Source organism: Emys orbicularis, chromosome 7, assembly GCF_028017835.1.
Source record: "Emys orbicularis isolate rEmyOrb1 chromosome 7, rEmyOrb1.hap1, whole genome shotgun sequence".
Lineage (NCBI taxonomy): Eukaryota > Metazoa > Chordata > Testudines > Emydidae > Emys > Emys orbicularis.
The window spans coordinates 3,230,853-3,243,058 of record NC_088689.1 but is presented as its reverse complement, the minus strand read 5'-3'; the positions used below and the strand labels follow the sequence as shown (position 1 = coordinate 3,243,058).

General features: G+C 48.6%; 1 protein-coding gene across 1 annotated transcript; it reads left to right on the top strand.

The window, feature by feature from the left end:
* Positions 1–1,655: 1,655 nt before the first annotated feature.
* On the top strand, positions 1,656–11,867 carry TLX1 (T cell leukemia homeobox 1). Its single transcript, XM_065408506.1, has 3 exons — positions 1,656–2,130; positions 5,622–5,823; positions 11,645–11,867. The coding sequence occupies exons 1-3, from the start codon at positions 1,656–1,658 to the stop codon at positions 11,865–11,867; spliced, it is 900 nt and encodes a 299-aa protein (XP_065264578.1).
* The last annotated feature ends 339 nt before the right edge of the window (positions 11,868–12,206 follow it).

Sequence of the window (12,206 nt, the reverse complement as noted above, 5' to 3'; positions counted from 1 at the left end):
CTTTGCGTTTGGGTCGACCCAAACAGGGGACTCGCTTTGAACTACTTACACACGTGCTTTTGATTGCCAAAAGTCGCCTTCAGAACTCGCTCTCCCACCTCCCCGTGTGGCGGCACTTACAATCTCTGTACAAGTAGCATTCAAGCGATCCCCATAGTCAGCACAAGCCCAGTGGGGTTTAGCTGTGTACCCCTCTTCTTTGGGTTATTCGCAGAGGTTGGCACATATGACTGATTCACTCAAATCAAGGAAGCATTGGTTTGGGGTCCATCTTCATGTATCCAGTGGGATGAAATCTTTCTATTACCCCTCACTCCGCAGGGTCCCAGCTGGGAGTCCCGGGGTAATGGTTAGGGTGTAAATAATCGGATTGATAATTTAGTTACAGAAGGGAAAGGCGAGTCACTTCTACAGTAAATCGTGGGTGCCCGAGATAAACATTTTACATATAATATGAATTATTTATTTCTATTTATACAAACGACACATGATATTATATATATCCTCTGTACATCCGCTCTCATATTGTATTATGTATGTAGATTTCCAAGAACAAATCTATCTCCATACACACCCAGCATCTATCTATCTATCTATCTATCTATCTATCTATCCCCGTCCACCCCATCTATCTATCGATCTATCTATCTCCATCCACCCCATCTATCTATCTATCTATCTATCTATCTATCTATCTATCTATCTATCTATCTATCTATCTCCTTTGTAAGTCTTCTGCCTAATATTTTGTTCTGTATTTAGATTTCTACAAACAACAGCAGATTTCTATATGAAAATCTAAATACCGAATACAATACTGGAGAGCGGGTGTCTACAGGGACAGCGATCCAGGCACGAGATCGCTCAGTTTTACATATTTCTGACCCCTCCGCTCCTCAGACTTTGGAAAAAGAAAGGAGCCCCCCCCAACCCCCCCAGCCCTTCTCGCCCAGCCATTGCAACTCCAGCGCCGTTTAAGCTTTTACCTTCTTTGTCTGGGCACGAGGTGCTTTGCACAATGGCAGCGAAATACCTGCGGCTGTTTCACGTGGTGGCGGGAAGGCCCGCGTGTCCGTGACCCTCTCCCAGGGCTGGGTGGGAGGGACGAGAACTACACCAGAGGGGGGGGCGGGGGTCTGTGGGTGATTAGAGAAAACGTGAACTAGTCGATTGCACAAAGAAACGGCCGGCAGTTGCAGGCTGCCTCCTTTGCGCCTTAGCTGGGGTGACTTGACTTTATAAGGCTCTGGCTAGCCTGGTTTTTTTGGGTTCTGAACGAAACTCCTTTTCTCCTCTCTCTCTCTCTCTCTCTCTCTCTCTCTCTCCCCTGACTGTCATTCACTCAGCTGCTCTCAGGATCCAGCCAATGGAGACCCAGGGCCTAGAAGCAGCAGGCCTTTTGATAACATGATTGATGCCCTCGCAGCCGAGGCAGAGTCCAGACGCGCGCTCGCACTCACCCATTCTCTCCCAAATCTCCGCTCTCGCTTCTTTCCAGCCCGTCTTTTCCCCCACTTCCAGCCTCCTCGGAGGCTTCGGGGAGAAGCGAAGCGAAACCGGAGCGGCACGCGGTGTAAATCTCTTCCCTGATCCGGCCCTGGCCTGGAGCAGGGGCCCCACCTTTTCTGTTGTGTAGGGGGATTAGGAGCGGCAGCATGGATCATATAGGGGCTCACCACCTCCACCAGAACCACGCCGAGCCCATCAGCTTTGGAATCGACCAGATCCTCAACAACCCGGACCAAGGCAGCTGCATGATTTCCGGCTCCCGGCTGCAAGACTCCTCCGACTACGGCTTGAGCTGCATCGTCAGCAGCGCCTACAACACCATGACGGGCAGCTACGGGGCGAACGGCGGCTCGGCCGGGGCTTACCCGGGCGCCTGCAGCATGGCTTCCCTGCCGGGCTCCTACAACGTCAACATGGGGGTGGCCATGAACGGGAACAGCCTGAGCTCGGCGGGGGGCGTGATCCGGGTGCCGGCGCACAGGCCGCTGGCTGGCGGGGGGCACCAGCCCCTCTCCACCGGGATGCCCACCGTGCCCTCGGTGAACACCATGAACAACCTCACGGGACTCACTTTCCCCTGGATGGAGAGCAACAGGCGATACACGAAAGACAGGTTCACAGGTGAGTCCCGTCCCGGCTCCCAGCGCGCTGCAGCCCGGCTCGCCTGCCTCTCTGCCCGCGCCTGTCGGGTCCCCACCACCGCTCTGCCTGGCCCACCTGGGGAGAGACAGCAGGTCCCCTCCCCGCCGCGACCGACAGAGCTGTCCCCTGGCCTCCCCTCGCTGCCTTTTGCAAGCGGCCGGGATTGGCCGGGGGATCCATTGATTCCGGGGTGGTCACCAAGACCCCGGCCCCGCTCTACAGGTTCCGAGCAACGGGCACAGAGAATTAGTCCCGGGCCAGCCACTGAGGCAGACAGTAATGAGGCCGAGGAGGACAGAAATACTAATATCAAAGGATGCCCCGCAATCCGTGATCCCGGTGGTGAATCCGCCTGAACGGGATTATTTATTAATTACCGGGGGGTTGCGACCATTCCCCAAGTGCAGTTTGGCTATTGGGTGCGAAGATAGCCAAGGGAGAGCGGGGTTGAGAAATGAATCAGTCATTAGTACAGATTGGATTTGACTAAGGGAGCGGTTAGGGTCTAATAATAACAGGAAATTAACAATGGATGCGACATTTAATTCCTTTAAACTCGCCCCTAAAATAGTTGCAAAAGTTTGTTCGGGCTCAGATTTTCAGGGGGGTTTGGTTCGGAAAAGAATCGATTGTTTGTTTGTTTTTATCCGTAATTTCGCATGGAAGGAGAAGGCTACGCGCGGATTTGTTTTTAAATTGAGGCGTTTAATGCAGGCACATTATTGCGGGAAGGATAGTTCATTTGTTGGCTCTAATAACAGGCAAGCACCGAGAGGAGGGAACTGGAGTTCTCTCATTTAATGATGTCGAGGCTCCAAAAGGAAGTTCATGTGTCTATGATTTTTAACAAGTTTTTGTCCTCGTTTTTCTTCAGTGAAGATTACGGGTCAATGTCAATTTCCTCGGCGAAACTGTGTTTTTGCAGTTCCCAAGCGAGCCTAATGCATCATATAATAATGAACAGACAACGCGGCTTCCACCGGCAGGGCCGAGCAATAGATTTAAGGGCTGCTCCTTCGGTTCACTTTCGGATCCAGGGGTTTACCCCCCAGACCCAAAGCAGTGTCTAGTGGGCGGCGGGAGGACTGTTCGGGTGTGAACTGGGCAGCGAATCCGCCACCAAACTGAGTGTGTTGAAACGGCAGAGAAATTGTAAAATGGGAACAATCCGTCCCCTTTAAAGCAGCTCCTGGTTAATTTATACTTTCCAGTGTGATCCACTGGAGGGATTATTTTTAAATCTAATTTTGATTTGATACCAATTTACTCATATAATTAAAAATACAAACGAATGAAGTCTTTATCTACCTCCCAGGGGGACTAAGTCTTAATTTAATCATTGTTTCGAGAGCGCTTGGAGATCCTCGGATGAAAGGCCTCTTTAGAATTGCAGAATATTTTACCTTTATTACTATTACACGGGCCAAACTCTCCTGGCCACGAGTGGAACTTTTTCCTGAGTGGGTACCGGGGATATAATAAACTATAACTGCAAGAGGTGGAGAATTAGGCTGGTTAAAGACAGATGACTGCACCTAGAAATGTCAGTGGAGAAACGCTATACACAAGGGCTTCCCAGAGACAAAATCCCTCCCGTAGTATTATTAGTTATTATTACTGCTGAGAATTAAACTCAGCAATTCGAGACGGAGACTGTCTAACTGTTAGAAACGGGGGACAGGTTAGTCCATGTGGGGTGTACTGTTTGCACTGGAATAACGCTTTGCCATGTGCTCTGGCCACTAGATCTATGAGTAGTAATGGGGGGGGGGGGGAGTTAAATGCATGATAGATCCTAATTAGGCAACTATCACAAAAGGCCGTTTTGCCTTAAATTTACAGCAAATGTTCCCCTCTCATCTGAGTTTCCTCTGCCGTGTGGAAGGAAGGTACTGTTTAGCTTCAGAACAGTCTAGGTGCTCTGAAAGATTTAGGGGCCTGTATTTTGCCATTACGTCCCAGCCTATTTATGTTGTGCCGGAACAGGGAGTAGGGCGTACGTTTCTCTGCGCTGTCTCGGAAAGGGACGGTCAAAACGGGAGCGAGCGAGAGGGGTAAGAGGCCCTGCCGAGAAGTAGACGGAAATATATGTAGACAGAAGACATTTTAGATCGCTCTAATAATAGTGTTTTTCTATCTTCTCTGTGGAATGGGCGATACCCTAGTACCTCACTTCCGTGCAGGCCTAGAGATGTTATTCCGCAACTAATAAAAACAGCTACAAGTTAATAAACAGCAAAGCTAATTCCAGGAGCCGTTTCTGCATTTATGAGCCTCCCATCGAAATGATTTCGCTCCACTCCAGCGATTCCCGCGGCTGAATATAGTGAGAAAGGCGGGAAGTAAACACGCGTTTGTGCTCCGTGGCAGTTGGTGCAGGATCAGATTGTAAACTTAATTTTACATCAGGACGAGGTCGGATATTCATGTTTAAAGAGAATCCTGTGGGTGCGGTCAGTCCTAATTCAGGGGAAATAGATGATCAGTTATGGCAGATACTTTATTAATTGGATTAAACAGCGCGACCAAAAGGATTTAACAAAACAAAACAACAACAAAAAAACAGACAAAAAATCACCTTCATATATACACCATGGACTAAAGCAAATCTGAATTGTGGAAATCTGTCAATTTCAGAGAGATGATTCATTCCACAAAGAATCGCCCCCCTCCCCCCTCCCCATTCACTTTCTTAACCCAGTAGCCCGTGTTTTTGTTGCTAATGCCATTAATCGGATTTGTCACGTTCAGAGCAATCCAGGAACTTTCTCGGTGGGGGTGTTCCTCTTTACATGAAATAAACAAACGCACAGAGCTGTATTTTAAACACGCGTCTGACACCGACTTCTTCCCAAGGCAGCTCTCTGAGCGTCTGGACTGACCGAGTCAATCAAGTTCCCTAGTTTGAGAAACTGCCCACGCTCCCCGTCGCGATGACAGGCAAACCGTGCCCCTGAACTACCTCCGGCTGGGCACCCCTGGGTGCTGCAGCGAATTGATCACTGTTCACCCACCCCCCGCCCCGGTGGGGCCTTTCCCGGTCTGTTTGGGCTCTTCTAGCAGCACCAGGCATCTTCCCACCGCGCATTACTAACACCCCCCCCCCCCCCCCCAGTGAGAGCCGGGTGTGCCGTGGTAGGGTTCTGGGCTGAGGGATGTTTGTGTCTGATCAGGCCCTGGCAGAGAGGGTGTTTATTGCTGGGGAAGGTTAGGGGGGGGGTGCTTTGCAGCATGCTATTAGCAGCTATAGCTCAGGGCAGCATGGGCCCTGGTAACCCTCCCCCCCCCCCGCACCCCAGGCCAGGCTCTGCCCACTAGCCTCACCTTCTCTCTGTGTGTCTGTCTCTGCTATGGCTTGTGGACCCCTCCTGATATTTTGCTGCTTGCTTCTTTGCCCCCCTCACCCCCACCCCTCGCCCCGTCTCCCACCCCAGTGGCCCTCTCACCCTTCACTGTAACACGCCGTATAGGTCACCCCTACCAGAACCGGACGCCGCCCAAGAAAAAGAAACCCCGGACGTCTTTCACCCGGCTGCAGATCTGCGAGCTGGAGAAGCGGTTCCACCGGCAGAAGTACCTGGCCTCGGCCGAGCGGGCCGCCCTGGCCAAGGCCCTCAAGATGACAGATGCCCAGGTGAAGACCTGGTTCCAGAACAGGAGGACAAAATGGAGGTGAGAAGCAAACCCCTCCTCCGGGGTGTGCGCGCGCGCTCTTTGTTTGATGGGGGGGGGGGTATTTGGGGTCTGGTGTGTGATTGTGTCTATTGTCTTTGCCCAGTGTCTGGGGTTTGCTTCCTTTAGGACGTGCCTCTCTGTGCATTGTCTGGTGTGCGTTGTGTTATTGCGCGTCGATGTGGTTATTACCGCGCAGGCACAGCTCGGGGCTATTCCCCGGGTGTTGATCTGTGTGTGGGTGACAGAGGTTTGCCCTCTCAGGGTGTGGGGTTGGGTCTCTCCTCGCAGGCCGCTGCCCTTTAAATGGTTTCAGAATCGGAGCTTTTGTCCCGTTGGAGGAAACTGCCAGGCCCGTTTGAATGTGAAAATAATCCGAGCCTGCGGTTCTGGGCACGAGGACCGGCTGCATTGCACAGGGGACACCGCTGTGTTGAGCAAAGTCGGGGGCTTAGCCCGAGGGAGGGGGAGTTTTGTGGTCGCCCGAGGCATTGGTTCGGTTGAAATGAGCGCTGATGGGAGGGACACACACACGCAGATGTCCGTTCAAACCCCACAGCACGAGAGAGGTGTCTACCCTTGGGTGAGCTGGTCAGCGCTGATCACTCCGGATCAGTGACCTGGCCACGTGCTGTAGCAGAAGTGAAGTGGAGTGGAGATGACTCCGTTGGGATCCGGACAAGTGGATAAACTTGGTTCAGGAAGATTTCAGAGGGGCAGCCGCGTTAGTCTGTATCAGCAAAAACAACCAGGAGACCTCATGGCACCTTAGAGACTAACACATTTGTTTGGGCATAAGCTTTCGTGGGTAAAAACCTCACTTCTTTGGATGCATCTGAAGAAGTGAGGTTTTTACCCAGGAAAGCTTATGCCCAAATAAATCTGCTAGTCTTTAAGATGCCACCAGACTCCTTGTTGTTATTGTCTCTAAGGTGCCACAAGGACTCCTTGTTGATTTTGGTTCAAGGAGGTGTTTCCGACACCAGTTTTCTCTCTCTCTTTGGAGGGATCCTTTGGGTTTAGTGCTTTAAAAAGTACATATGGTATTAAACGCAGGAGACGGGTGTCCCCAAACACCAGCAGTTCTGTCCATCTGACCTGTGAGAAAAATAGGCCCCCTTCATATATATATTCATGGCCTACCAACAATCAATGCAACTGTTTGGGAGTGGATTTCTGATGGACTCTCTCTACTCCCCCCAGAGCTAAGGCAATTTATACCAGCTAATGATCTTCCCCCGAGTCCGTCTCAGGGTAACCCTTGTCTTCCAACTGGCTTAAAACTGCCCTGGTAGTTTTATACAGGGAACAATACGGGCCAATAATAATGGAAAACCATTTCCGGAGGAGAAAAACCCGAATGAAATTATGTTTCATTTTTAAAAAATGAGGCTACCCAATGGGGAGGCAATTTTTACTGTGAAAAGGCATCTGTGGGGTGTATTTGGGGGAGTTGTAAACACTTCGGAGGAGAAGGAAATGTACAAAATCTAGCATGTCATTTTGACTCTATGGCCTTTGAGGGTGTTTGTTCTGTTTTATTTTTTCTGTTGTGACTATTTGTACGGATCGAAAAGCGCCTGTGTGTACCTACATGTCTATGTGATTGTAAATGTAGCGTTTTATGAATTAATTCGGCTCGCGTAAAGGGGCATAAGGAGAAAAACTCTTGTCCTGGGCCACGTGGCAATAGAATAGAATTGTCTCACGTCAGGGACTCTTTCTAGAGTGTCTAAAGGGAGTGGATGTTGCCATAAGCCATTCCCCATGTGTCATGAGGGTATGAATTGAGCTATTCATTTTCACACCAGCAACCAGAACATTTAGATTAGTAATAAGGGATTGTGGATTTCAGTACCGTGCCCTAAAAAGACAGCAATATGAGTTGATGTTTATTTGAAAAGCCCCAGCAGTCCTGGAAGTGCTGGGGAAATGAACTGGGGGTAGACTTGGAAGTCTTTGAAGGGACTGGATATGCTAAAAGCGAGGGGGGTTAACTTTGAACAAATCCCATTGGGGTTTTGTAGTTACACAAAGGCCATTTAAGAAATGAAACCCGTCTTGTTTTCTTTACTTACCCTCCAATGTACAGTACCAGCCAAGAAAGGGTGTGACAATAACCATTGTTAAAAAGGAAGTTTTTGTAGATAATGGTTTGAAATCTCTAATGTGGAGTTCTGAAGTATTATTGACTTGATTTTTAAAGGAGTAGAGGGTTACATCCTCAAGTCCTCCGCAAAACAAAATATACTGTCTGCTTGGGTTTTTTAAAAATCATCTTGTATACATTGCACAACGCTATTTATAATCCACAAGCAATCAGCTCTGATTTAGAATAAATTGATCTCAATTTGCTTTTAAAAATCCTTCATGCACAGTAACGCTACGCGGTTAAAAATCCATTTTCCCTTCCTTGCTATAAGTCAGATTTCTGCTAGCATTAATGGGGGAAATGCCACAGACAGATAGAGGTGAGTTTTCGGGTAAAAATAGACAAATATAGGAGATTATATATAATGTTTAGCGCGAGAATTGTACACAACCGCTTTTGCTAGGATGTGCCGAAAGGAATTGGAAGACAGATGTTTCAATAAATACACGAGGTTTAATGAAAGCGCATCGAGTATGAAATAACTCCTCCTGTGTTCCGAGCTCCAGGAGTCTAAAGTCAATTATTGTATGTTGTCAGCTCCAGGAGTTAGGATTGGAATTGGTAGACGATGGAATAGCTTTCAATCTCTCTTACACAACCATGCCGCTGGAGAGTGGTGTATTCACTGCACAACTGCTAGGGAATAGTTTTTGCGGCCCCAGAAGGGAAACAGAAAAGACGTGAATGATAAAAAAAGTTAAATATAGACTCACATTCTCTGATCATGTGAAGCAAACAAAATATATATAAACCACAAGCCACCAGGGCTCTAGCGCTCTGATGTAACGGCAAGTCTACAAGTCCTACAATGGGAAGCTATTTAATAGGAGTGGGAATCCGAAAGGGGACAAGCGCCGGAGTTGTATGTACCCGGACAGTTGTTGCATACACCAGGTAATTGCCTTAATAATGCTTAATTCTAACCCCAGAGCCTCCTGCTGGGGACAGTGAAGAGACCTGTGAAGTCAGGGCCAGTCCTTGAGCGGTGGGGTCTGGCAGCGCGGGGAAGGGGCTGTTACTGTAGGGGAATGAGATCGATATGGGGTCCGAAGGACGTTTCCAAAGGGCAGCAACGGTGCGATTTGCCAGCGCGTCACGTAACAGGGAACAAATCACTGTCACCGAATCCCGTTCGGTCACGTTCAATCCTGAACCTTTGCAATCAACGGGGAAAGCGCTCGGTGAGTAGAAGGGGAGCTGGATCGGGGCCTACAGTGATATAGGGTCCGATCCTTAAAGCCTCACACGGGTAAAAATCCCATATGATCGCTCCCGTGTCCTTTACTGCGTTAGGTGCTGATCCTGATCGCCCTGAAAATCTCCCATCGGAGCAGGGTAGGGCAGGGCCCCTGGCTAGACACTTCATATTCCTGCTGGGGGGAGGTCTTCCATAATTTACATATTTGCAATTAAGGCAATGGCCTGTAGTAAATGATTATTACTAATATGTTGCCATTCCGTTGCAATATTTAAATAAATTGCCTGGATCCTGGTGTTTTTACACCGTGCGGTATTTATTTCTCTCTGGGTTTGAAAAATGATTTTTTGGGGTTCTTTTTTTTGCTGCGAACTGTGTTAACTGAGAATAATGTCCCAGTGTGAAATTAATAATCGGTTACCACTAATTATAAAGGCGGCTGCGTTACATTTCTCGATGAAGTCAAAACAGTATTAAATATGCATCAAGAGTAAATTTGCTGTGGAAGGAAAACTCGTATATTATTTATGCAATTCTTTCCTTGCCTCTTATTCAGAAAATAATTGGCTGCAGACGTTGAATTTTGTCCTGTTTTAACACGGCAGGTATTGGTGGTGGTGGTTGTTTTGAAGTCAGAGAAGAAGGTTACAGGGCTGTCTCGGATCCCATGAAGCTATGACCTGACAGTTGTCAAGAAATTAGTGCCAGCCAAACTTATTTTGCACCGTGTCTTTAATAACAACCGTGCCTCAGAACTGCTTTTCCCGAATGAAATAACACATTGACTCAGCTACATAATAAATAATGCCGGATGAATTAAGCAGCGTTGGTCAGGGAGGAAACAGAGGAGATCAGATAAAAAATGTATATTTCATGCTCTTTGTAGATGTGAAATATACATGCAGTGACTCTTGTCAATAACATTCCACTGTATTTGAGCTGAGAATCTGCTTGGAGTCCCTGAACTTTCTACAGCCGGCAGGACTCCAATTTCCCACAGATAACCCAGCAACTTATTTTTTTTTCAACTCTAATGGGTTATGAACTGAAACCTTTCAGGGGATCAATAGCAAAAGAAAACCCAAACAAACAGTAGTTTCATTATAAATTGATTTTAAAACAATGCATTACAAAGTGTGAAGGATCAGTACAGAGCCAGAAAAATGACAGATAAGGCCACAAATCTGGTAATTACCACCAGCGAAGCAGAGAAATAGCAGAGAGGGAAGGAATTTTTGTTGGCTGATTTTTGACACAGGGTGGATAGGCAGACGAAATGCCTCTGCTTTTCATACCCGGATAGCCCCTAAAGGGAGCCATTCTGGACCTCATATGGAAAACACAAAGGCCTAATATACCAGGAAAACTTAAACTCGGTGGTACATGTTTTCCCGGGGCCTTTGATTCATTCATATATATATAGTCCTTTCCACGCCAGATACTCCAAAGGGGGGAGACAGTGGCATGGAACCAAGCGGCACAATGGGGTGAGGACCGACTAGTCCTGGTTTCCATTTGACTCAGTGAACTTCCAGCTGTCCTGCTTGATTTTCTCTGTCTGGCTAGCCCTGGGGGGAACATAGTGAAAAGTAACTGGAAGGATAGTGAGTTGAGCCCATCCACAGACACTGTAACCTGAGATCCACAGTAGGCCACATGGTTTCCAGGAGAGATCAGACCAACCCTGGTGTTCCACTCTCTGCAGTGTATACAACTGGAGGGATGGAACAGAACTTTCTGCATGGTTCTATCCTGAGATCCTCACCTGCTGAAGTGAATGGGGTTTTGCCTGAGAAAGGAAAGGAGCTCAGGTTTTGGCCAAAGTTATTTCAAGGGGCCTAACTGGGCACCCAGGCAAGGGGCTGTGTGTGTGTGTGTGCGTGCTGGGGGGAGTGCTGTGCTAAAGGGGATCTCCCCGGAGACCAAAGGAATTGGTCACTTCCCTCAAAGCTGTTGCCAATGGAGCTCAGACACTGGGTGAGTGAAGGAAGTCTGCCTTTCCTTGGGACCTCTTGGGAATAATTTCCCAAGGTCCCTGTCTGCAGTCATTTGCAGTAGGCTGGGCACAGTCCTGGAGAACTGGGAACAATCCTGCATTGGCCAGGGGGAGGGGTTGGGGGGAGGGGTAGATTTAACTTAATTAGGTCTCTTCCACCTCGGTCTTCTCTGCTCCTATGGACAGTTCATAGCTGCCTTGATCAGAACATGTCCTGCACCCATGGCCACAAAGGAAGCTTTGGATTTTGCTTGGTACTTTCCCTTTTCTTAAGGAGGGTAATGGAAAGACAGTGTGGTCCAGTGGCTAGTGCCCTGGGCTGGGACTCAGGAGACATGCGTACTATTCCCTGCTTTGTGGCCTTCCACGAGTCTCTCACTGTATGTCTGTACAGCGCCCGGCACGGTGAGGCCTTGACCATGGCAGGGCAGCTCTACCATGATATAAATCATTCATGATTATTGTTTTCTCCCAGGCGACAAACTGCAGAGGAGAGGGAGGCCGAGAGACAGCAAGCCAACCGTATCCTCATGCAGCTCCAGCAGGAGGCCTTCCAGAAAAGCATCAATCAGCCCCTCCAGGCAGACCCCATCTGTGTCCACAACTCTTCCCTCTTCGCCCTCCAGAACCTCCAGCCTTGGTCTGATGACTCGTCCAAGATCACCAGCGTCACCTCCGTCGCCTCTGCTTGTGAATAGAGCCCACGACCCAGTGGTCCCCCCCCACACACACACACTGCGTTACGAGCCACCCAAGCTCCAGCACAGAGCGAAGTATCCTTCTTCCCAACAGGAAACTACCCCCACACGCTGTCACCCAAGAGCCCCACACTTCCAATGTGCTGAGTCAGCAAATATCCCCTTGGCGGGAAGAAGGGGAGGGGGAAAAAAAAAAAAAGAAGCTTCCAATCACCTGCAGGATTATTCAGATAAAAGAGGCATTTCCCTTTTTGTCTTTCGAAAGTCTCCATTACCGGACAATGAACAATGAGGAGCTCCCTTAATTAGTCCCAGAAAATGAAAATATGTTAGCCCCAT